This window comes from Sinohyriopsis cumingii, chromosome 6, assembly GCF_028554795.1.
Source record: "Sinohyriopsis cumingii isolate HCF-2022 chromosome 6, ASM2855479v2, whole genome shotgun sequence".
Taxonomy (NCBI): Eukaryota; Metazoa; Mollusca; class Bivalvia; order Unionida; family Unionidae; genus Sinohyriopsis; species Sinohyriopsis cumingii.
Window position 1 is genome coordinate 119,194,031 of NC_142966.1, and position 24,946 is coordinate 119,218,976.

Consider the following 24,946-nt stretch of genomic DNA (forward strand, 5'->3'; position numbering starts at 1 on the left):
ATACATACTTGTACCATGTTGATTATACAGGTTTGTACCATGTTGATTTTACAGGCGCATACAATATAGATCACACATATTTGTTCCATGCTGATTACCAGGCGTGTACCTTATTGGTTGATATATGAAATTAAAATTAAATAAATACTGATCTTGGCACGTGAATGTTTACGTTTAGTTTGCAAAATACTAAAGATTGCAAAGCCTGGATCTAAACATGCATGAGCTACCTCCACTTTGAAATGAAACTTTATTTTCACCTGGGCTTGTAGATGTATTATTTAATTTAGTTTTCCTGAGCACATTATTGTTTCAGGTAAACTTGCTAAAGCTCCAAAATTCCTCCAGCTCTCTTTCCCTTCTGCTAAAGTAGCGTTGGCAGTATAAGATCTGACGAAAATTCCGTAAAATGAGGGAAAATGCCGCTAGCCTATGAGTGTTACGTATGGTACATATTATTCATCGAAAGAATTGTACGCGCATGATTTAAATACAATGTCGAAATTTGAAAATATTGATTTTTCTCGAGTTCTGTTGCCTTTTGCTTCCATTGTGCAGAGTGATGCATGGTGACTCAACTGTCAATGAGAAAACGCAGCAGTCGTCACAGATGTTACGCTTCTCACTGTTTATATGGGCAAAGAAAACAATTTCGTTTATTGTTGAATCAAAAGTGCTAGAACATACACCTTAAGCGGTTTACTTTAGACAGCGGTGTTTAAATACCAGCAGCGAGAGAAAATAGTCTATCTTTTTAGGCGCAGTGAAAGAGAACGATATAGAATCTTGATTATCCCGCCAAAATCTTTGATCATAAATTAACGACCGTATTATAAGTTTCAGATCATGTACACACCTTTTTCTTCTTCGAGTCCATTCCAATTTTTAGTTTGGGTCATGGTTACAAGGATGCACGTATTTTAATATTTTCTGATTGTTCGTTATGAGGATACGAGGTATCGACAGGTCTCACCAATCAGTACATGCATTCTCATGCTTGTATTTTGACCACAAGGCGCATTCAATTTTTAAAGCATCTTTTAAACTTTACTTCATGGGTGCAGAACTTAGCGCGTACCTGTCCGTTCTGACGTTTTGATAATTTAGTGATAGAATTGTGTAAGCATACATTTTCAAGCCATATTTTACTCTGCTCTCGAATGGTAGTATTGATATTTAATTTGTCGCCTATGTCTGACATTTCATTTACTCCAATAACTATCCAGTTGTAAAGGATATATTATAATCAGTGCCCATTTTCTGGCCTGTTTCACGCTGAAGAATTCACACAATTAGCAATATTAGCAACATCATTCTACTTTTAAAAAAAATGTAGTACTTTCGCGCTATATCAAATCAACATTGAAATCTCATATCTGTATAAATGTCAGATGTCACGCTGCATAATCATACCCTTCAAAAGAATTGTCCCTTATGCTAATTTTGTTCAAGAATTAGTTCTCCTCAAAGCAAATAATTACATCAGTTTCCATCATTACGTGTGAATGTTGTTTGTTTTAGGCGTGGTCTCATTTCCCACATTATCCACGTGTGATCGAGCAAATTGCTAGTTAAACAATTTTAACTCGAAAAGCAAACAGATTCAAAATCACGTGGATCTGGAAATTGTTACACTTTCTTACAAACGGTGAACTGTTCGCGATACTGCCTGTGCAACGGTTTTCTCGCCCTTATCATTCAGCGTGTGATGTGAGCCGTAGTAAACCGCTAAATGACTTGCGGGGACGGGAACAAAATGTGGGATAACTTAACATAAAGCTACAGCTTTGGTGTAATTAAATAAAAACTCTCTTGGATAATTAGCTTATATGTCACATACGACATTTTAAGGTATATTTCCTACTTTTCTTCGATTTGTAATTATTATGTATTATACGATTTTTATTTGATTATTTATTTCTTCTTTATGTTGTGCGTAACAAGAGGTGCAACACATTCAAGTCCCTTGTGGAGCCTCTCCATATTGCTGTAATATCAACAAAGCCGCTGTGATTTGAATGGTGCACTAATTCTTAAGCATGCGCACGGCGTTCTTTCAGTGAAAGGCGCTCATTACAAACAGCCTTGAATCAGACAAGTGTACCTAGAAGAAGAATGACATTTTCATGCATTCCTCAACAGCTTGATGCAAAGTAGACTATGCCGAGGACGTTTCTTATAAGGCGAAGTCTCGAGGTCCCCCATAGTCCCGACAACCCTTGCAACGATTGCAGCCCTGGGGACGGGGAGATGTGTTATTGTACAGCTACGGAAGATAATGAAAACACAGGTCAGTGAAATCCCACATGTCAGGGCGAGAGAGTCGATGTATCAGATTTCTGTTTCGTCAGATAAGTCCCTGTTTTCCTTTGTACAAAATGTATCTCTTCAAATTGTAAATTATAGATAAGATCGCGCTTGGTATAAAGAAAAGTAAAATTTGGGTCACTGTCTCATTGTACATAGAAACAATGTATGAACATTGGAATAACTGTTCTATATCCTGCTCCTCACCACATGGGGAATAGTAGTTCGCAACAACAGGTTTACCGCAAAAATCTGAACTTGGGAGTTCACATGATATTACATAAGTAAGAGTTTTGAGTTTTCAAACATTTTATGAATATAAACTGAGGTACATATACTGGACACGTATGTGTTTGCCCAATTATTATTTATTTATTATTATTATTATTATTAGTATCATTACAATTTTTATCACCACCATCACCATTATTATTATTATTATTATTATTAGTATTATTATTATACATAAGGAATATCGGTATAATGATGTACACCTTCGGAATGAACAATTCATGTATATTTTTGTGCTATAACATGTACTAATTTCATGTCATATATATATATATATATATATATATATATATATATATATATATATATATATATATATATATATATATATATATATAGAGAGAGAGAGAGAGAGAGAGAGAGAGAGAGAGAGAGAAAACGGAAAGTGCCATATCTGGATTCTATAGAAGATTGCTTGATAATAGTAGGCAGAAATAATATTTTAATACAAATAATGCTATCATAGAGGTTAGAGAAGTTTTAATTCGTACTCTACGGAGATTCGAACCCAGGCATGTGTGTGTGTATATATAATCCTTTGTTATTTGTGTAGAATTAGTTTCTCATTATGCTGAAATGCCGTGAAACCATACGCATACCTACTTTGTTTATTTATATTTTTTATACTCAGTCGAGTTACGTGTTTTATCTGCTAGGCCCTTTTGCTTCATACGTGATTGCGACAGGTGCACGCCTAATCTCTACTGATTCATTCGGACCCTACTTATCTACAAACTGTTACTTTTTATTTCTTTATTCTGGCTCATTTTTTTTCCCTCACCACCTGTTGATTTACCTGGGAATTTCGGCACCACCAAGTAAGGAGTGGGTATAAATAAACGGCGATTTAGTGAGGGTACTCTAATCCGACGAAGTTTGAGCCTCGAATAAAATACCAGATAAGCGACATTTGACACGCGTGTTTTCAGCAATTTTGTCTGCGCGAGTGATCGGCTTATGATGGAATTACCAGAAGAAATATCGTCATTTTGTGGTCACCTGGTTTTGATTATTTGAATCGCAGAATATTTACAGCCAGACTATCGAATGTTATCTGGGGCGTGCCTTACAAGAAATTTCTTTTACCTCGGTAGTCCGGGTAACGTCATTAATTTGTTTTCCTAGTATTCTACATAGGTTTATTGGTCAAATATTTACCAAATGGTTAAAGATGTCACTTTACAAACTTTGAAAATTCCGTGTTATTTTTTGCAGTATTAGTTGGAATGTCTCTAATGAATTATTTTCCACAAATTCTACAGCTGGAGTTTTAATTAAAACAGGTGTTTAGAATGAACATTTTCGCAAAACATAACAAGCGGTATGGTGCACGTATTATGTGTTACGTCATTTTCAAATACTGTAACATAACATATGTACAAATAACTCCCACACCACTGGAAGGTTATATAAATCGTCTCTATCTGCTAAAGCAGTTGACGAGGAAACAAAAACTGTTCAGTCCGAAATCTTTGTAATACATGTTGCAGACGCGTAGTACTTTGTTTAGATTATTACATAGGTTGATTAATTAATATGGACTGATGATTATAAAAAAAAAACACCAGACGGTTATACACTAAATATGATGTTATGGAAAAGTTTAACATAAATCGCGATTCTTCTTGAAGTGAAATAGTCAACGCCAGTAAAAGTACTTGACAACGTCATATTTGAATACTTCCATTGTTTACATATGACCACATTTTTGTTCTCTGAAATTAATCACTGGATTTATTTCGACGATTCCCATTCGCTAGAGAACGTTTGTAGAATACACCATCTTCTCTATCTCGCCTGTTCCATACCACCCCTCAGTCTGTATCTAGTGGTAATGATGGCCAAATGTCCGTTATTGTGATGACGAGAAAACGAGTCGACTCCCCCCCCCCCCCATTCGTACATGATAGCCGAGTTTTTATCCATCGGCCACATCTCAACTATGGGATTCAATAACAACTTTGAGAACGTCGTGCACAAATGCGGACCGCTGATAATCGTTGTCTCAGAAATTCGAAGTTTCTATCTTGAAACATGTTTACGCGACAATCGTAACACCTGAAATTACTATTTCAGACAATACATTGAATTAGATTTGTGCAAAAAATATTCTAAAACTGTTGTGCACATCTAAACTGCCCAGGTTCTTATTTCTAGGTTTCAAGTCTATTGCGAAAAGTGTACGATTTGCCGTCCGACATTACGTTCGTACGTATGTCCAGACAGGTTCACATAATTCACGCCTTTTCTTCAAAAAGCACGGGAATTTACAAACACGGAAAGCAAATCTGGGTCACATGTTTGGGAAAGTGGGGGGGTTAGTGACTTTTTAAAAAAAAGTTTAGATTTTTGGATCCTACGTTCTCGTAGCAGTCGAGACATAAATTGCTATATGGCTTCCATCCACTTGCATACAAATGACTTAGGGTTACAACCCTCAAATCAGTCTTGGGGTGATTGGGGTTAGTGGTAAGCTATACTAATTGCGCTAGTGAAACCTGCAATTGGCCTTTTGCGAAAGGCCTGACAATTTACTGTCCAATATACAACAGGTCGGAGAGGGGTGTCTCTTTTATTTATAGGTTTGAATAGTATAGATTGGCACTTCTATAAAACGGAATAGTTTAGGAAATTGCCTTCAGTTTTATGTGATTTGCATAATTCGATTGATTACTTTCCCACTCCAGACATGGAGTACGGTTAAAACGGGTCGTTCCTTTTGTTTATAAATAAAGCAACCGTTTTACGTGTTATTTGCTAGCTTATAACTGACATTGTGATGTCAGCTATACTTAAACACCAGAATTGCACGTGCTGTGTAATTATAAGATTGCTTAAAATCCCACTCTTTTGTAGTCATTTGATATATAATTTGTGTTTAATAACTGATTTAGTACGGATAACTGCGTGTAAACTGGGTATGATGACAACAGTCCAAATCATATCATGAAGTAGGAAGTGAGACCAATAGGTATAGCTAAAGTTGCGACCGTTGTTGAAGGTAATGCAGGGGAATAACAATTTATTACGAGAATTAATGTAACCTTCCAGGCGATTTCCACTCCACGCCATTAATACACACACATACACACACACACACACACGGTTAAACCAGACTTTTCACGTATCATCCATACAGCTTTATTCAGTAGCTATCTTAGTTTGGGTATAAAATTTTTGCTGGCATGGCAGCAAACACTTATTAATGCGCGCGACAAACTTAGTGTACTAGTTGATGGAAGGAGAAGAAAGCTATATACAGGAACGTTCATTTAGGTAAGAGGTTTAGAATATGTTAAAGTACACCATGCTTTTCCTCATAAATTTAAAAGTTGCCGCCAGGTATTCCCTACTGTTCTGCAAGAAATGTGTCAAACACGACAAACGCGATTTGATTTGCAGAATTCATTTTATACATTTTATACTTTGTCTTTTATCATTAACAGTTTCGTGGTTAGCCTCCGAGGTATTTCTGTCAAAAACTTCCTTACCTCAACTTGCAGGTATATTCTGTCACTTTGTGACACCTGATTCGCTCAGAACTCCTGTAACAGCGTGCAGTGCGGTCTTTCATCCTGACGTCAAATAAGAGGGTGAATCTGTCAAAGGGCATGTGCCCACGGGTCTGTCGCAGCAGTTGCTTAACTTGATTTTACATCTTAACAAAATGCGAGTATTCAGTTGCCGAAAATTAAATGCCTTTAGCAGGAATAAGGCTGTATCGAGTAACGTCTGCATTCAGTCAATCAATCTTGAATTAAAGAGAATTCACCTTAAGTAGTATCCAGAGGACAGCCTTTACATATCGAATGTGATATTTAATTTGCTGGATGGTTTCCTGCACGAAAAACATTTATAAGTGAATGAAGTAAACTAGCTGGGGAAAACAATTTCAAGTGAGAGAATCAAAGAGTAACATACCTTCTGTGTGTAGTGGCTCGTCATTCATTCAAATCAGCTATTAGTTAAGATGGTTTTACAGGAAGAGAGAGAAAGAGAGAGATTTTAATAAAAACTAGTCTTACAAAAATACGAATTATTTAGCAAGTTTCTTTCATTTCCTTTACAAAAGAAGAAGAAAAAACTTCAGATTTTATGTTAAAAAGTCACATACCGGTATCGTTAGTGATACTCGAAACTTCTCTGGAATAATATAATTCATTTTATTAATTATGTAGGCTTTTACGTTTTACAATTGAACTGCGCCGGTTGCCTAGTGGTTAGAGGAGGTGGCGGTTTCAAACTCGGGCAGAGTCATACCAAAGACTTATAAAATGGTACTAACTGCTGGCTCGCTAGGCGCTAAGCATTAAGAGATTTTTGTTATGACAGGTCAGCCTGTGTCATGATAATGTGACTGGGTGGGACATGATGCTACATGTCTGCGGCATGATGCCCCAGAGATAGACATCGCTATAAACTGCCACACTGAAGACATCGTAGCGATATGACTGAAAAATTGTTAAAGCTTCGTTAAAAATCAAAATCTCACACACACGTTTCAACGTATTGGATAAAAACTTTCTTTGCCTTCGATAGTTATCTTATTTTCAACATCTTAGTCTGCCGCAATGTAATTTATTAGATATTAAATAAATCTCATCAGATCGAATATAACTTGGGTACCACCCTGTCCTAATGTGCCACTAATATTCTTTCAATTATTTCAAAGAGATGAAAGTTTGTTGTGACATTTTTATACGCTGATCCATTGCAAATTGCCCATGCTTGACTAGCGCTAATTTAATCATATCCAGTCTATATGTTTTAAAGCTAAACAAAGAAGAAACTTTGATTATCCCTTGTTTTACTTAAATGTAAACACACTAGCAGCTGCCGAGTTTAGCTGGATTTTTTTTTTTTTTATTTTCTTTGGACCCATTTTTGAGGACGAAAGGGAAATGGTTAGATTTAAAACACATGTCGATTTCCATTTACTTATTTAAAATATGATCAGTTGACAGATGTTATGAGAAGGGGAAACAAACGAAAGATGTAAAACTTAAATTGTAAGTTGTCGTAGATATTAACAGCGCGTGACTTGCTGAACAATAACGAACCCGCGCTACCTTTATGCAATATTAAATGACTAATTTTATTGAAGGTTGGTGAACCCTGGTTTTGTACAAGGTTATTATTTGCTTTGCAGTGCATTTGTAATTTACTGTTGTGTCATATTCAGTTATGCAAATTCCTGTGCTTAATAAATGTAGATTCTTCTTAAAAATTTCAATCTGGGCGAAATGTTTTTGGTGCGAACACTTTGTAGACTTGGAATCTAATCGATATAGTTGTTGAGCTGTCCGACAGTCTTCGTCATCCATTTTCAAATTACGCGAAAATAAAATATCTTGAAAATCCCTGGTAATTTTTTACAACAATGAACAACATCGATAATCTTGCTAGATCGTAATAGGGCCATCGGTCTTTCACCAGACCAGTGTATATCAACATACCTGGATATATATTCTTAAGGAAGCAAAATGGTCGGGTTTTATCGTGGACAGTCCTTTGAAATAATTATAACTCGTGTGGAATGAAAACGGTTTTCAATACTTTGGTAAGCAATACATTAAAAATAAATCTCAAGAATCCTAATGTACATAGGAAGAAATTCTATCCAAACACAAAAGTTTATTGCCATTTTTCAACTAAGTGTTGCGGCCCCGAGTGACCAAGTGGTCTGAAGCGCTCTCCGGTACGAATCACTGCCATCTCAACTCTGTCTGCGTGGGTTCGAGCCTCGGGCTCGGCCAATGTGGATATGTGAGAAAGCTTGCCGGTAACTTCTCGTGGGTCGGTGGTTCTTTCTGGGGTTTTCCCCGGGTTCTTTCTCCACCATTAATACTGGCCGCCATGTATAGCCTTGTGCTGAAAAATGGCGTTAAACCCTATAACAACAACAACTGAGTGTTTCTTGGGTTTGTTTTTTCTCGGCTGCACACATCAGGATATTCGACTTCTGTTAAAGTTTGGCTCTGTGTGGCTGTGATCTGGCGGCAAGCAGATGAATAAGGGGTGCTTGCTGTTTGACATGTACTTCATAAAAAAAAATTCAGGCATTTTGTGATCGAGGATAGAGGATTAAGCCCTTCTCAATACAAATATGCCGGATGTGATTACAAACAACGTTATTTTCTACCTACCCCTCTCATAGGATCCAACACTTTCCGGCTTCGAATGAGAAGACAAAGCAGTAATGCACTATCTGTCACCCAACGTCTAGCGTACAAATTGTTTGAGGGCTCACAAGCGAGCCTGCGCACACATGCGTAAATTCGTATTATGAATCATGCAACTTAAGCAAAACATTTAACTTTATTTACATAAGGGTTAATCATTTTTAATATAAATTTTACGCGTATCAGAACTATTTTAAACCTTTATATTGTTAAATGTACCATAGCTAAATATTATGCTTCCTTTATGCTACTGAGCTTAAGCGGTCCAAGATAAACGCATAGTTGCTATGGCAACGAATTAATTTTACGGTGTGCACCTCCACTGTAAGCAGTACCACCTATTGGAATGTTAGTCTCAGCAAATGTTAATTTAAGATAGATGCCTATCTAACAACGATAGACAACTACAAGTCTCCGTCCGCGTCTTGTGCTTTCCTTCCTTATATCCTATCTTCCTATCTCATTCTTGTACGATACGCAGTCGCCTGAATTCGAATGTTGTGAAAATTTCTCTTAAGCATCATTGTGCATGTACATGTGTCTTATCAGTTTCAGCCGATCGACCAAGCTGAAAAATCGATGGCAGTGCAAACCGTGTAGCCGACATGTGGTACATGCTAGTTGAGGGCTCCGTTACGAAATACCGGTATGATTCTGTAATTGAAACAGCGCCACGCGGGGTGATGCTGAACGACCATAATGGGAATATGATGAATAGGGTTGGAGGCGCATAATCTAAATATTTGTAGAACAGCTGTAAGAAGTCCTCAGATGACATTACAGTAATACTCTTGTATTATCCACACCATGTGCGGGGTGGGGGTATCTTGATCATATCTCATCCGTTCGTCTGTTCGTTTGCTTCTCCCTGCTAGCACGTCAGCACGATTATGCCAAAGTCAGGCAATGTATTAAAATGAAATTTGTCAGGCCCGCCCTGGTTTTCGCGCCATTTGAATGAGCGAGCGATTATTTTGCACTTTTACAACGTAGACGTTGTAGACTTCTGCAGTTCGGAAAACTCGTATTGGCGCGATTAGTGCAGGCATTACTCGGTCAAGGCAAGTGAAATTTGATTCACATGTAAAACCATATTGGGATCTGAATAAATGTTTGAATCCACCCAATTTGTCTGTTATTTATTAGTCAATTTACCCGTACAAAGGGGGTGGGGATGAAGTGTTTTACAATCAAATCAAGTTTTCGATTTTATGGTTACTGAAACACGATGCTTATGGATTTATACAATGTGAGGAAGGTAGTTTTTTTCTTCTTCCCTCTTTGCCAATTTAGTGCCTCGTATATTATTAAACACACTCCTCAATATAATTTAAATTGTATATATATGTCAATCAGCTTGTCAGTTCATATGTATTTGCAATATTCAACCTAGCAATAAAAGACGTAAAATGCAGGGATATGTATTGGTGGTGGGGGAAGCATCCAGTTTCTGATACCCCAAAGTTTGTACTTGAAAATGCACTGGCTGTAGAAAACCAATTTGCGGTCATGCCCAGTTTTCGCGACGACAGCATCACTCATTTTCGCATTTACGCCACCATACTAAGTTTGCCTCTAGTGTAAATGGTCCAATTCTTCTGTTGGTTTCCTACACAATGTTAAGACCATATCAACACCTCTACCTTTTATCCACTACAGTGGCTTCTTTAAATTTCCGTTATTTAAACTAACAATAAAGAGAAAAGCAAATGTGCGAGTTTCAGCAATTGCCGCTAACACAAAGGGTTTCCATTGTGCCCCACAAGACTTGCCCGGCCCTGTCTTACATAATACGGCTGTCATTTCGTTATACGAGGGCTTCGACACATTCACTTACCGTACTGAACCAAATAAAGAAACCATATGGGGCGAAAAACGGTTAAATATTTGAAAAGTGCTTTTGAAATTCGGGATGAAAATGTGAATTACTTCATCTGCATGGCGTATTAAGTAGGTAAATATAAAGGTTCAGGTTCAGTGGTGATGCTATTACAAAGGATTCAGTGGAAATATTCCTTAAAGTATATTATATTGGTCTATTTCACTCCAAAGACAGGTTGGTTCATGGACGGAGTAGATTCAAAGGCGGGAATTTTGTGTGAGCCTACACGTCCGTGAACACTTAAGTTACCTGTTTGGTTGGGATTTGGATTAACTACACACACTATCAATGAATGATCATATATTTTAGATCCTACTTGAGAGGTATTGTTGTCAATAATGGAAGAAAATACATCAAAGAGAAGCTAATAGACGGTGTTGAAGTAACATAATAAGCAAGAAGTCTGGCAATATTTTTTTTCTATGCCGGACTCCTTTTTTCGATACTGTTCCCACGATATCCACATTTTCTCAGTTGTAAATTTGTAAAATAAGTGGAAATTAAACACTACCAAACGATGACTTTTTTTCTAATTCAGCTTAGTTTCGTTTACAGAACTAACAAGCATGTGTTGCACGAAAATGGAAGGTTGAAGAGGGAGTATATGAGAGCGTGGGACTAGGAAAATTAAAAAAATGTTTATGTATTGTCAGATGGAACAGTGTTATTTCTATTGTGTTTCGCTTTAGTTTATTCATTCGTATATGCATATACTTGACAGGTTTTTTTTTGTTTGTTGCTTATACTAAAACGGCTACTAGCAAGTAGGAGTATGTAATGCGAGTTAGCGTTAAACAGAGACTGATACTTAAGAAAGGAATTAAAGGTCTTTCTGTTCTGACAGCCCAATCAAAAACATTAGATTTTTAGGACACGTGTTGTTAAGTAGAGACGAATAATCCATATCCTTTGTTAATTGTGTATACATATCGTGATTAACGTTATTCTCTACATTTAATAAGTTCTTGATACATCAGACTTCCCGAAAGCTAAAAAAAAGTGTCAGACCGAAAAGAAATCTGTAAGACCGACAAAATATAACAAAATTGAGGTATTTTGTAACGTGTTTTGTTTTCTATTTTCTAAGTGTAAATAACACATGTTAATCAAGTAAAGTCAAATTCATTGCTTTGTAGAATTAAAAAAAATCTGATCTTATTTAATCAAATTTACAGAATTTGTTAAACTTTTATAATGAATACTTTCATTGATGTTCTCCTTGAAGACCTGCATAACATTCTCAAAGAGATCCAGAGACTTTGTTGAGTTTGGAGTGCTGATGTTCAGGAACCTTTCTTTAACAACACCTTTCATTGCAGTTCTTATGTATATGGTCTCCTGTTCATCTTCTGAGATATCTGTACTTCCATCCATCATAAAGGCAAAAAATGGATTATACTCTATAAGATTGACAGTTTTTTGCTTCTCTGTCTGTGCTATACTGTGTATGAAATCTGCAGCTGCTTTGTCATTAATATATGTACTGCCTATGTCTAATTGTTTAGCTTTGTCAATTTCACACAGCCATGTATAATCTGATAGTGGACGATTATTTTTGGCTACTGCGTGTGCATTTCTGAACAAATGCACTAATCTACTTTTTTCAGCTGCCTTTAATTGCCAAAGTGCTTTGCCGGCTTCTGACCCTAGTTTTTCCTGAGCAGTTTTCTGTCTGCCTGAAACAAACTCTGATGCTTTTTTGTGGGACTTGGAAAGTTCATGATCATTTATTGTTGACATTCTAAAATTTGTACATCCGACGATAAACGCGTTTGTGTTTCGCAAATTTTCATCAGACCTCGCTTTCTCGCCGTAGAAACTGAGACACATGGCACACTGCATAACTTGCTTTATTTCATCAAATATTAACCAGTCTCTGTTTTCTTTCCATTTATCATTAAAGGTTCTTTCAACCCTATGTTTTTCATAATCCTTTTTCTTTTCTTTCAATTCTTCATAAGATAGTTTTCTTTTTTTCCCTGGTTTCGCTCCGTCGTAATATTTCAACGATGCCATGATGACAGGCGAGCCGCATAACTGTTTATAACAGGCGTAGTGATTGGATCGCTCAAAAGCTTGTAACCAATGAAAATCTGTTTAACAAACTAGATTCAAGAACGACTACTCGAGCGGTGCAGAGTGAGAAAACTGCCGGACAGTCGGTCCGATGCCGACTAACAAACTGTCGGTCCGGGTAAAAATTTGTCGGTCATGTCCGACGGACCGACGGCTTTCGGGAAGGCTGGTAATACATGCGGGCACTGGGTTAAATTAAGCTAAATTATTTAGTCAATTAAAGCAAAAACTAATTTTAATTAATTATCTTGTTAAAGAAAATATTAAAATATTTTAAGAAACAAAAACAAACTGCAGTAATTTATCTTTTCGATTTCTTTTTTTAAAAATAAGTTCGTCAGTCACTTTGCCACAAAACCACTAATCTTCACATCTTAAGATTCCACATTTGTCATTTTTATTGCCTCCTTTGGATTCCAGTGGATTTCATTTAAGCCTATTATAGTTTTAATTTTTCAATCCTGATAAGTATTACTGCTGCCATTTTAATACAGCTTTAATGGGAATTTATGGGATCCTATCAATGCGTTTAGGGATGTCCCGCCTGGGGATAACATCTCTCTTTCTCGATAGACTCTTTAGCTCTTTCTGCATTCCGAATTGCTAATAGATTTCACCGATAGCAATTGATAAAATTCTGAATGAAATCTTCGAATGATTTGGATAGCGGGTCATTGTACTATCTGTTACACTCGGAATCATTCTAGAAAAGTATTCAAAAAAGGCCTCCTGCCGCAGGCATCAGGGAACCTAACACATTCTTAGGGTTGAAGTTAATGGACAGTTATATGATGTAAATGATACGATGCTTAAAGAGTCTATCGTAGAATTCAAATCAACATACTCTTTTTGTATTATAGCTTTTTTCGCCCCTACGTTAATGACAGTTGTATAATCTTATTTAATCGTATGGTCCAGGCGAAGTCTTTAATTTTGAATTAGTCTTAGCGGGATTGATAGCTTAATAATAGGCCGTTACATTCACATAAAATTATTGGCCAAGGAAAAGGAAATTGTTCCTGTTGGTGTGACGGGAGTTTCTTGTAAAGTTTATATATCTCAGATGCCTGACTCACCCCGAGTTTTATAAACCCTAACCATGTGTTTTATTTTAGGTGAGAAATAAATAACATACACAAGGGTACAAACTTATTCCCATAACAGACTAACCAGTCATTTTTCTGTAGGTAAGTAATAAATAACGTACAGTAAGGGTACAAACTTATTTCCGGTGTCATGTAAAGTGACACATCCTGTGCGAGGAAAAATACATTGAAATAGGAGATATAAAAGGACTACGTTTTTTTTATACATCACATGCACCTGTTTTATATCAGTCTAAACAAAAAGGTGTAATTGAGAAGAACTTATTAAAATAATCACAAATCACAAACTGAATTAAAATGTTAATGTGAAGCTATCGATTAGTTAACCGTTGTATAAATAATTGCTCAGAATATGATGTAGATTCTTTATCCATCCATAAAGGACGTAGTTGCGGTTTTAAATGTAATTCCTTGGAAAGTTTAACACGTGGGCATATGAACATAGTTTAGTCAGCGAACACTAAAACCAAATATTGTCACAAACTACGACCCACAGGACTATCACTGACCCAAGTTCTGTCTTTAACGGAGTTGGTAGAGTTCACGTACATACTTACAAAAATACCTGGGGCCTCGAGTGGCCGAGTGGTCTAAAGCGCTTACCGTTGCGGATCACTGCTATCTCACCTCGGTCTACGTGGGTTTGAGTCTTAGGTTTAGTCAATGTGGGTATGTGAGAAAGCTTGCTAGTAGCTTCTCGTGGGTCGGTGGTTCTTTCCGTAGTTTGGCCAGGTTTTCCTCCACCATTTATACTGGCCGCCATGTGTAGCCTATCTTGTGCTCGAAAATGGCGTTAAACCCTACAAAAACAGCAAAAACACCTCCATGCTACATTGATGTAGATAATGACCTTGGTAGATTGATGAATTGCCTCGTATGCAGTTCATTGTTAAAATATTTTGTTGGATATTTTGTTTTGCTAGAAGTTTGAAAACTTATTGCATTTGTTTTTTAAAATACACTTTTGGAAAAGTTGTTTTGGTCCCCAAGCTTTGAAATAAGCGCGTGGATATTGTGATATTATCCGTCCATGCTTACCTGCGTATGTGTAGTGGTCGAACGTCAATATCCTCCAACTCGTACACCGTTTAAATTAGATACGTAAAACTTGGGTCGTAAGTACAAGCTATGGGAGTTTGCGGAGAGGGTCGGCTGCAAATAATTTATCTTTGACGTATGGGCAATAAGTTGCTGCCTGCGAAGGATGAGATGTGTTCGGGGGGGGGGGGGGGCATGACTGGATTTTAACTAGGACCCTCTAGGACAACGGTCCGACAGAGATGGTACCGTAGGGTCAAGTAGAGGAACACGTGCCAGTTGGGAAAAAATGTGTCATACATGATATTTTCTAGAATAGTTATCAATATAGGGGGACTAGAGAGAATTATTCGGACTTCGATGGAATGTTAAAAGTTTGGCTGTTTGAGGAAGTTAATCCTGACTGGCTAAGCTAAACGAGAAGTGTGTTTACCCAGACGAAATTCAATGTTTTAAGTAATTTCCCTTGCGAAATTCGGCAGTTGACGCTTTTGTGCCGAGAATGGATGTGTAAGGGACTCCGAGGAAATTAACAAGTAATTTTTCTTGTTAAATAAATCGTCCAAGGGACGGCGAGTTGGGGTATGGGTGGAGCAATTTTTGAGACCCGCAATCGGAGCAAGATTCGGCGAGTGTCATAGGTGGCGAACCTGGGGATGATTTTACATACATTTAAGTAACTAGTCTTGTTCGTCAGATATGTCCTAGACATGCAACATGTGTCAGATTACGTTGGTCATTGGCCTTTTCTCTCTCTCTCTCTCTCTCTCTGTTGGGGCATGAAAATCCAAACGTATGCATCCAACTGACATATACCCTCTGCACACTACTCCCAGTTGATTTTGGGCTCTGGGCCACAACATGCAAACTGTCGAGATTCCCACCATACTACCTAATGTTCATACACTAGGCTTGATGTACAAGATTTGTATACGCATTTAACATTTGTCAGTTGGGCAGTCATAACGCTCAAGGACCTACTCGTCTAGTTAACTTAAAGATGTCAAATGCAGAGTTTTGTATTTTTATATCTACTTTGGAAGAGTTTGTACGTTTACATGACTTTAAAGGGTAACACTGAATTAAAAAAAGTCACGCGCGTCATGATCTAGTTAGAATGTGAAACCCATAGTTGTAATCGGATAAAATGCTTTTCATAATCTGTTGGTTAGATTTGATGTTTTTTTTTTCTTCTCTTTTCTGATCTTATTTTTAAACAGACTGGTATTTATGTACATCGCACAAAAGAATTATTCTTAGAATAGACGCTTAAGGGAATGACAAGGATGGATAATTAAATGCTGTCAGGTTGTCTTTAGCCTATATGCCTGACAGCTAAGAAGCTTAATTTTCACCATAAAGACTGTACAGTACTTTCGGTTTAGATTTAAAATGCCAACTGTTTATTTAGGTTTCATCCGAGCATTCTTTACCTAGTGAAAATCAGTTCCAGTACCGGAAGATGTACACTGATTGATGGTTGTCTGAAACCCATCGCGTCAAAATAGACAGCAGAGTGAAATTTAAGGTACCCCCTTTAGTGCCAGACAACTGAAAAGGCAGTTCTGAACGTCAAGCAGAAGTTTTGTTTTTCTTCATGAAAATGTGTACCTGGGTTATCACTATTAATCCCGATTTATTCCTCCTCTGTACATAAATTTATCTCCCTATGCAGGGCGTATTTAGTCACCTGCCGGCAGCTTTCTTGATGCTGATAACTTTTATTGTTTTTATGAAATAAACGGATCTATATGATTTAACAATAAAAGGAAAAAAAAGATAACATATTTGATGGTTAATAATAAAAATTAAAAAATTAAACATGAAGGTCAAATTGGGGATAATATGATATTCAAATAGGCGAAGCTGACCGCACTTCTCCCCGCTCTGTTCATTTTATAAAGCAGTGCATACTTTCCGTTGTATGAGCACAGGCCCTGTCCTAGGGCAAAGCGAACAAGACAACCGCCTTGGGCCCCGCGCTTTTAGGCAATACATTGTTTCCCTTGGGGATCCACGCTCATTGCTTGCTGCTTTGGGCCCCGCACATCCTAGGGTCGGGCCTGTATGCGCATGAAAAATTAAATGGACAAAAGCTATACTATTTTATTCAATCCAATCTCAGTATTTTAACATTTAATATGTCCATTTTTATTTCCTGTTTGGTTTGATCACTTTTTCGCTCTAGCACTGAGATGGGGAACCTGCGAGGATAAAGGTGACTATCTTGGAATGTCTTGTATTTAGTGACGAGCGGCATGGCGATTTGGGAAGATAAAACCTCCAAAATATGGCCACATTTCCGTTGAAAACTACCGCGATACTAGATAAATTACACTTTGAGACTAAAAGCCTTAGATACGGTTCAACAGCTTCATCAACCTCATTTGGTTGGTTATTGTTGATAAGATGAAATTTATACCACTGGAATTTGAAGACAATTAAAACTATTCCGTAGTTTATCGAGCGAAGCTGACCGCACTTCTCCCCGCTCTGTTCATTTTATAAAGCAGTGCATACTTTCCGTTGTAACCAATTTCAAATGTTTGCTTCTTTGTTACTGTTAGGATATCCTCAACAAAAGCATATTAGGGCGTATTATTAGAAAAATATATTAGCACACAACGAAAGATAAAGACGAAAAAAGTATTGTTTTGATAAGGCGAAGATGGTAACCGTTTTCTGTTTATGGAATGTGGCTGGCGCGTGCTGTAAATTATTTGTAAGAGATTGAGATCAGTGGACACTTGATAACATACAAATATTTTTTTCTTCACGCCTCTGATTTAGTTGTAGATAATGTTAGCAGCTCGTTAGGTGAAATCTTTCTCTCTCTCTCTCTCTCTCTCTCTCTCAATCTCACACTATATATATATATATATATATATATATATATATATATATATATATATATATATATATATATATATATATAATAAACTGGAGTAAGACAAGAGAGCTGTCGAAAAACAATTGATTACAAAAGCAACTGATATTTTATTTGTAAAATGGCTACTAAAGTTCTTGTAAAAAGAACAGTTCTATTCAATTCAGTCAATACACTTAATACCTAAGAATAGCTAAAAAGAGGGACACAGGTTAACGAAATGAGTTTTCCATATGAGAGGGAGAGAGTATCGTTTGTCTATTGCATATACTTTGTCTTCGTTTTTCAGCTTCCGTAGAAGTTTCGAATGGAGATGACAAGCCAGCTGAAGATGCCGAGAACAATCTTGTTCAGACGAAGAAAACAACAGATGACTCTGCATTTCAAAGAGAATCAACAAGTAAGCTTATTCCATCGTCCATGCGGACTCTCTCCACCGCTCCAGAAATATCGATGTCATTGGCGAATCTTGCAGCCAACGCGTACTCGCCACCTTTGCACCGACAAAAATATGCACCCGACAACTATGTTGATAATGTCATGGCACGACCTATGGTCGAAGAAGTCCTCATCGAAGTTAAAGAATCACCTGAAATTGAAAATTTCCTGGAGGTGGAAGAATCTTGTTCGACAGTTGATATTGAAAATAATAAAGTTACACCAGTTTTCAATCATAAGACAGATAATATAAAAATCACTGGGTCTACACTTGAGCTGTCTACAGAAACCGATTGTAATGTGCAGAACGACAATTTGTCTTCGGATGATGTGGAACATTCAAGTTCTTCGAATGCACCAAATACATTAGAAACACACAAGGAAAATACAAGATCGGTTCTTGGCGAGTCAAAGGCATGCGGTGACCACAACACTTCAGCATGTTCGACTTCAAAGTCAAAGCAGATGACAATACCACTTTTGAGAGGAAAAGAAAATATTCCACCAACCCAGTTTAAAATATTTAGACCATACGCTCTTCCATCGGACGATGCAGACAGAAAACGACCCGAATCCGGATGTCTAGTTCGACATCTCGAAAAGAACGAAATAATATTGGATAGTTTTCATCGTGACAAAAGGAAGGAAAATGAAAATGTGACGAATCGTAGTTGCATAGAAAGCAATGCCGAGTATCGTATTGCTTCTCCTGAATTAAATATGTATCCTGTTTGTCACAGAAAAGACTTGGATTACAGAATTTTATCAGAGGATACTTGCCAGCATCGACCTTCGAGCACTTGCATAGTGGATTCAGATCAGAAATCACCAAGTCACAACGACAAGTCTTCAGTACCCGAGCCGTATGTGCCAAAGCTAGAGATTCAAGAGGAGACATCTTGTGTGCAGCAACCCTCTGACGTTAGTTTGCCCAGAGCATCCGAGATTCAGCAGGACAAAGACTATTTCCCGGAGGTTAGGACTAGTCTTCTCAATGCAGTTAAAGAAACCTGGGCCATCCACCACTTCGTGATGGGCAACAAATTGCCAGCACCCGAAAGGGGAAAACTAGCTCTTCCTTCATTTCAGTCATTTTCAGGCCGGCCATTTCTGCCACAAAATGAGCAATCATATTCGCACACGGCCAGTTTATCAACGTTTGGAACTCCTGACAGATTAAAAGCCATGTCATTTAATTTCAACATGTTACCACAATCAAATTTCAACGCTTCATCCCCCATCCCAGGAACACCGTCCGAACATAATCAGACACCTCGACAACAAAGAAGGCAAAGCGATTACGAACCTATTTCACCTGTAGCTAATGGTGTTGTTTACAGATCTAACACTTCGCCACACGCACTTTCTAGTCAATATAATCTTAACTGTACCGCACTTCAAGGCTATGGGATATACCATGCCGTTGGTAGCCTTCAGAAGATGCAAATGGAATTGGGACAATCTAAGACATTTCATAATAGACTGGATCAAACTAATATCTCATTGGAAGAATCCTCTAAGGACGATGTTCGTTCTCCACCTTTTCTTCACGACAGTTTGCCACGGCCTCTCTCAGCGCCAGTATTTAGTGGTTTGTATGCACAATCGCATGTAATTGCGCAAGTGAGTGAATCTAGTCAAAGTTCGGAACCGGAACTGTCACTAACAGGGAAAAAAAATTCGCAGTCTAGTCATATGTCAGAGGCTGATGGTGAAAATCATAAAATGAGAGACTCTGTTGTATGTGATAAAAGAACGAATGAAGCGCTCAAGCAGATTGATCGACACAAGAAGTTGAAATTGGATAGCTCTTCAGCTCGAAAAATTCAAAATTCGAATGGAGAGAAATTAAGAAACGACTTATCCCCCATTTGTAGCGATAGGACCTTCTTGCCCAATATAAGAAATAAATCAAGTCCACTGACTTCAGTGTTAAGTATGAACACACCCTACATGCCAAGAACACCCAAGATTTCGCAACTTGACAGTGAAAATCAACCTAATGTAGCACAATTACCAATCGAGCTTGTGAGACAGTCTGGTCAGATAGTAAAACACGAGGCTAATATGACGTCATTCTCTGTACCTTCTTCGGTCAAGCGGCAGCCTCTAGGGACATCCCTTCTTCAAAATACCCCACAGCAACCAGATCCGGTGGATCCCTTTAGCAGCATGAAGACAGATAAAGTGCCGTTAGCGGCTCTATTGTACATGCTTAAGGTAAGGGCTTTCACAAAGCTAGTTCATGAGCTTTTGTGTTTAAAGATTATTTTCCCTTTTTCGGTGGGTGGGTATCTCGTTTAAATACAATTGTTAAGCCATTGAAAGGGAATATAAAGGACAGTTTCGTGCGTTGAAATTTGAGTTGGCTAGTAACAGCGAAATTATCTGAAGCGTAGTGGTAATTCTTTGAAATGTAATGTTTGTATCTTATGTAAATGTTTCGCGTCTCCGAGGTTGATATGTTTAAATGCTGTAAGAAAACTATTCAATGGAAACTTGTTGGTACATGCCAAGAGATGAAAAGAATGCCCAAATCATTATTGATATTATATATATATATATATATATATATATATATATATATATATATATATATATATATATATATATATACATACACACACACCCACCCACACCCGTATGGATATATTCGAGTACTTACAATTACTAGTTTTGAAATTATAAAGAAATGAAACTCTGGGACAGCTGTTCCAAATAAAAGTAATGCAAAAGCGGGTCATAAATGCTCAAAACGAATATGAAATATCTCATTTACCTATTACATGACTTATCAATCTTTTCTTTTTATTTTAGAATCAAGGCAGTACTAATGTAGAACTTGTAAATGGTGGTTACGGAATCAAAAACCCTACCTTCAAACCACCGAAACCATCTGAAGTTACCACCCCAAACACAGGTGAGTAAACACTACATTCTGACCAATTGATCATTAAGGTTATGTTCCCACTTAGGTCATTACAGCATGTCTTTTGTCTTTTAAGATTGCCACTTCACCTGTCTAGTTTAATTTAGAATTCTATAATCAGTTTTCTGGTACCATCTGTTTCTTCGTCTGGCACGTGACTTGACACGGAGTACAAGCTAGATGATGTAAAGGAGTCATTTCCGTTATGGCTAGGTCACCCCTAGTTATTTTCTTGTCACCCAGAAAATAAGTGTTTTCCCGCCAATTTGATCTGAAAAGCTCTCCACTCGAGTTTTTCTGCCATATGTGCATCAGTTCTTCTAGAAAGGATGGTTGGCTCAATTATCAAGCAGACGACACATGACCAGGTCTCGATTGCCGGAAACGAAATGAGCCGGTCGTGTTTCCAATTACCGTTACAGCATAATACAGGGTTTGAAAGCTGCCCGGGTCAACCATTGATTCTTATCTCCCGGTACCATTGTGTTTATCATGGCCAGTCCCTACATTCTGATTGACCTTCAGAATACATTTTTGCTGATAGAAAACACTCTGAATTTGTAACATGTTGCTGACAAGTGAATCACATTATCAACAAAGGTGACATTTGAAGAGTCTTCATCGACATTATTATCAATATTTCCGTATAAAGCAACCTGTTCCTTCTCTCATTTGGGGTGGTTGTTAACGAGACAAGTAACTGGTACTTGTCTATTCTTTTTAAGGCTTTAATTTAAAGTTTCAAACTGATACAAAATGCACCAAGTCCTAAACTTATATTACTGCTTTAGCAATCAGTTAAAGAGTATGATCCCGCATTGGTCATTACGACGCTTTGTGTTGCTTCTTTCTTTTTTTTTTCCATATGACTTCACATAATTTGGTTTACCCAGATTACACTATGACAATGAGCAAAAAGTAAAAATACTTAATCAGCTGCCATTAGAACAGTCCTTTCTTCGTTTCTAAAACTTTGATTAACCGACAACGATCAAAACATTTGAAAACTATTTTCAGACAACTCGGAGAGAACATGAACACGTGTCTTGTATCAAGACTCTTGATACATTTCTGGTCGTGTATTTAAACCTTAGTCGTGATTAATGTTACCTAAGCCTTCCACTATATGATTTAGGGTTCATTAACAAAATGGATGTAAATGCTACGAGACTCGTACACATTTTTGAAGGTTCAGAAACTAACACAGATGGTCTATTTAAGTGGTAGTTGATTAAATATTATTTTTACAGGTTCTAGTTACTATAATGACATACTAAGCTGTTAGGATGATACTGCTTTAGAAATAAAGCTGGAAGTGTTACGATGGAAACATTTACGTAAGTGTGTTTCTGTGTGCATTAATTCTTTCACTTCATGTGATCGTACTTGCTTTGCTCTTTTCGTTTTAATTTTTTAAATAAATTTAAAATGCATTGGACGTATCACTTCATCTCTGTTGCTGCGTATGTTGACACTAAAAGCTGTACACAAACGTCAAATATTTGAAAATTAAAATAGTATTAAACGTTGATGAATACTTGTTCATTAAAAATGGCTTTTTTCTGTATTAATTGCTTGCCAGTATTTCTTGCAATTATGAGATTGTGATCATTTATGCTCTTCTATTAACAAAAAAAGGGGTGGTACAGTGTGAAGGCACACCTTTAAAACAGACGCATATTTCTCAAGAAAGTATGCTATCGGGCGTTTTAGATTGTGTCAAAATATCTATGTCAAACCCCATGGACGCGGAATTAACTGTCCAAATAGCACGTACTTTAGTTACTGCACTGGTCTCTCGATTAGGAGAATTTTTTTCACAAGGAAAAAACTTGTTTCTTTTTACGCTCAATTGCATCACATCTAAAAACTGCATTTCATTAGGACATGAAAATGGCATTTTTATTTGAGTTCAGATTTTAAAACAAAAATAGAATCATAATACTGTACGATGATGGTACTAACTAGAGTTGGGTCTTCTAAATTTTTCAGATGGATGTGAGACTGATACAAATGGAAAGTTTACATGCTCGTTCTGCAAGAAGGACTTTGCATTGCAGCGTCTACTGAATCGTCATCTAAAATGCCACAGCGCCGCCAAGCGGTACTTATGTACATTCTGTGGCAAGGGCTTCAATGATACGTTTGATTTGAAGAGGCACACGCGAATACATACGGGTATAAACAATTTTTCATACTCATCGTAACTTGATATTGTTATCATTTTTCTTTATACTTCTGTTTAGATGTCTGTTAATTAGTTTGGTTTTTATTTTGATGACTTGTATATTAGCAATTATGTCTTTGGGCTACCCAAAAATCGAATCTTTTACTACGGCGCAGTAATACCATGTAAAGGAATGAAATAACTGGAAAGAGGTTAAGAATTGAGATACATGCCCTTATACTGGTTAAAATGATGGTATTCTTTAAGTATGTTTAGGGCTGTATATGATGTTATTGGGTTAACGCCATTTTTCAGCGCTTGAGAGGCTATACGTGGCGGCCATAGTTGGTGGAGGAAGATCCCGGGAAAACCCCGTTAGGAACCACTGACGTAAGGGAATCTACTGGCATGCTTACTCACATACCCACATTGGCCGAGCTCGATAATCGAACCCACGCGGACAGAGGTGAGAGGGCAGTGATTGGTAAAGGCGAGTGCTTTAGAACACTCGGTCACCCTGGGCTCGAAGGGTTCGATGTATGGTGTGTGTGTGTGTATATATATATATATATATATATATATATGAAGCAAATATTTATATTCCTTCGAAATTAAAACAGCTAGTGTGAGAATGGTAGATATACTGAGAAAAAGATTCCTAACAAATAGCACATTATTGTAAATTACTTTAGTCATGAAAGACGTTACTTGACTTTAAACAGAAATGTATATTTTGACTCAATGACAGCATCCACGGCGCATATATTATGCCTCTACCCACCCCTATGCCTCCGTCCGTCCTGTAACTTGGGTCTGCCTCTACCCACCTCTCTGCCTCCGTCCTTCCTGTAACTTGGGTCTGTCTCTACCCACCTCATTGCCTCCGTCCATCCTCTTAAGTTAGGTCTGCCTCCTTCTGTCCTATTGACCATTTAATTTCTGCACAAATGTAGCAGGACATCAAGCAAACTTCATACAAGTCTTAAAACTTGTATTTAAATACATTCTGTCAAAAGATGTCACTTTTTAAGCAATTAAATTGACATGTGCTTGTTTTTATTAACCCATTCAGTATGCATGTTTGCTTTGTCACCTGCTTAGATATTGTGACAAGTCAAGCGTATCAAACATAAAAAGGATTATGTATTACGAACGTAATCGTTTGCATCACGCTCATTGTAACTTAAGTATACAAGGCTTAAGAACGTGTGCGCGATCTCAGTCTTATCGATTGTGAAAAGAAAACCACTTTGTTAAAATTCGGATATGGTCTTCCTGTCAAATATACTGAAAGGATTGTGGTAGTGACATCACACGTGATCTTACGTAGTGTCTGATTACGATGCACGTGCTGTCTGTGATGAAGCTTGTAATGCATAATTGTAATTTACACCAGAAACGCTTGATTGACTACTTTCAGCAGAACATTTTTTTAATTGAAGAATGAACGCGTAAATCGAAATGAAATTTTAAATAATTTCGACAATGAATGGTAAACTCTAAAATTGTAAGTGTTAATTGGTATGTTTCTTTTCTTTTTCTTGGCTAAGAACAAGTTAAGTTCAATTTTCACGCTTCCTATCACAGTTTGAAAGAGTTATGACCCCTGCTGGACTCGGGAAGTTAGCTCTAAACCTTGCACT

At 37.3% G+C, this 24,946-nt stretch overlaps 2 protein-coding genes across 2 annotated transcripts in view; one reads left to right on the forward strand and one right to left on the reverse strand.

The window, feature by feature from the left end:
• The first annotated feature begins 2,087 nt into the window (after window positions 1-2,087).
• The window catches only part of LOC149797831 (uncharacterized), a 31,787-nt gene continuing 8,928 nt past the window's right edge, over window positions 2,088-24,946 (forward strand). Inside the window, exons 1-4 of the mRNA XM_089960487.1 lie at window positions 2,088-2,290; window positions 18,059-20,427; window positions 21,025-21,127; window positions 23,129-23,314. Coding sequence (XP_089816613.1) covers window positions 2,161-2,290; window positions 18,059-20,427; window positions 21,025-21,127; window positions 23,129-23,314 — 2,788 coding nt within the window. The 5' untranslated portion in view covers window positions 2,088-2,160. The remainder of the gene's footprint in view (window positions 2,291-18,058; window positions 20,428-21,024; window positions 21,128-23,128; window positions 23,315-24,946) is intronic.
• LOC149797832 (zinc finger protein 862-like) lies at window positions 11,818-12,816 on the reverse strand. Its single transcript, XM_089960172.1, has one exon. It carries the CDS (start codon window positions 12,676-12,678, stop codon window positions 11,818-11,820), a length of 861 nt encoding a protein of 286 aa, XP_089816298.1. The 5' UTR covers window positions 12,679-12,816.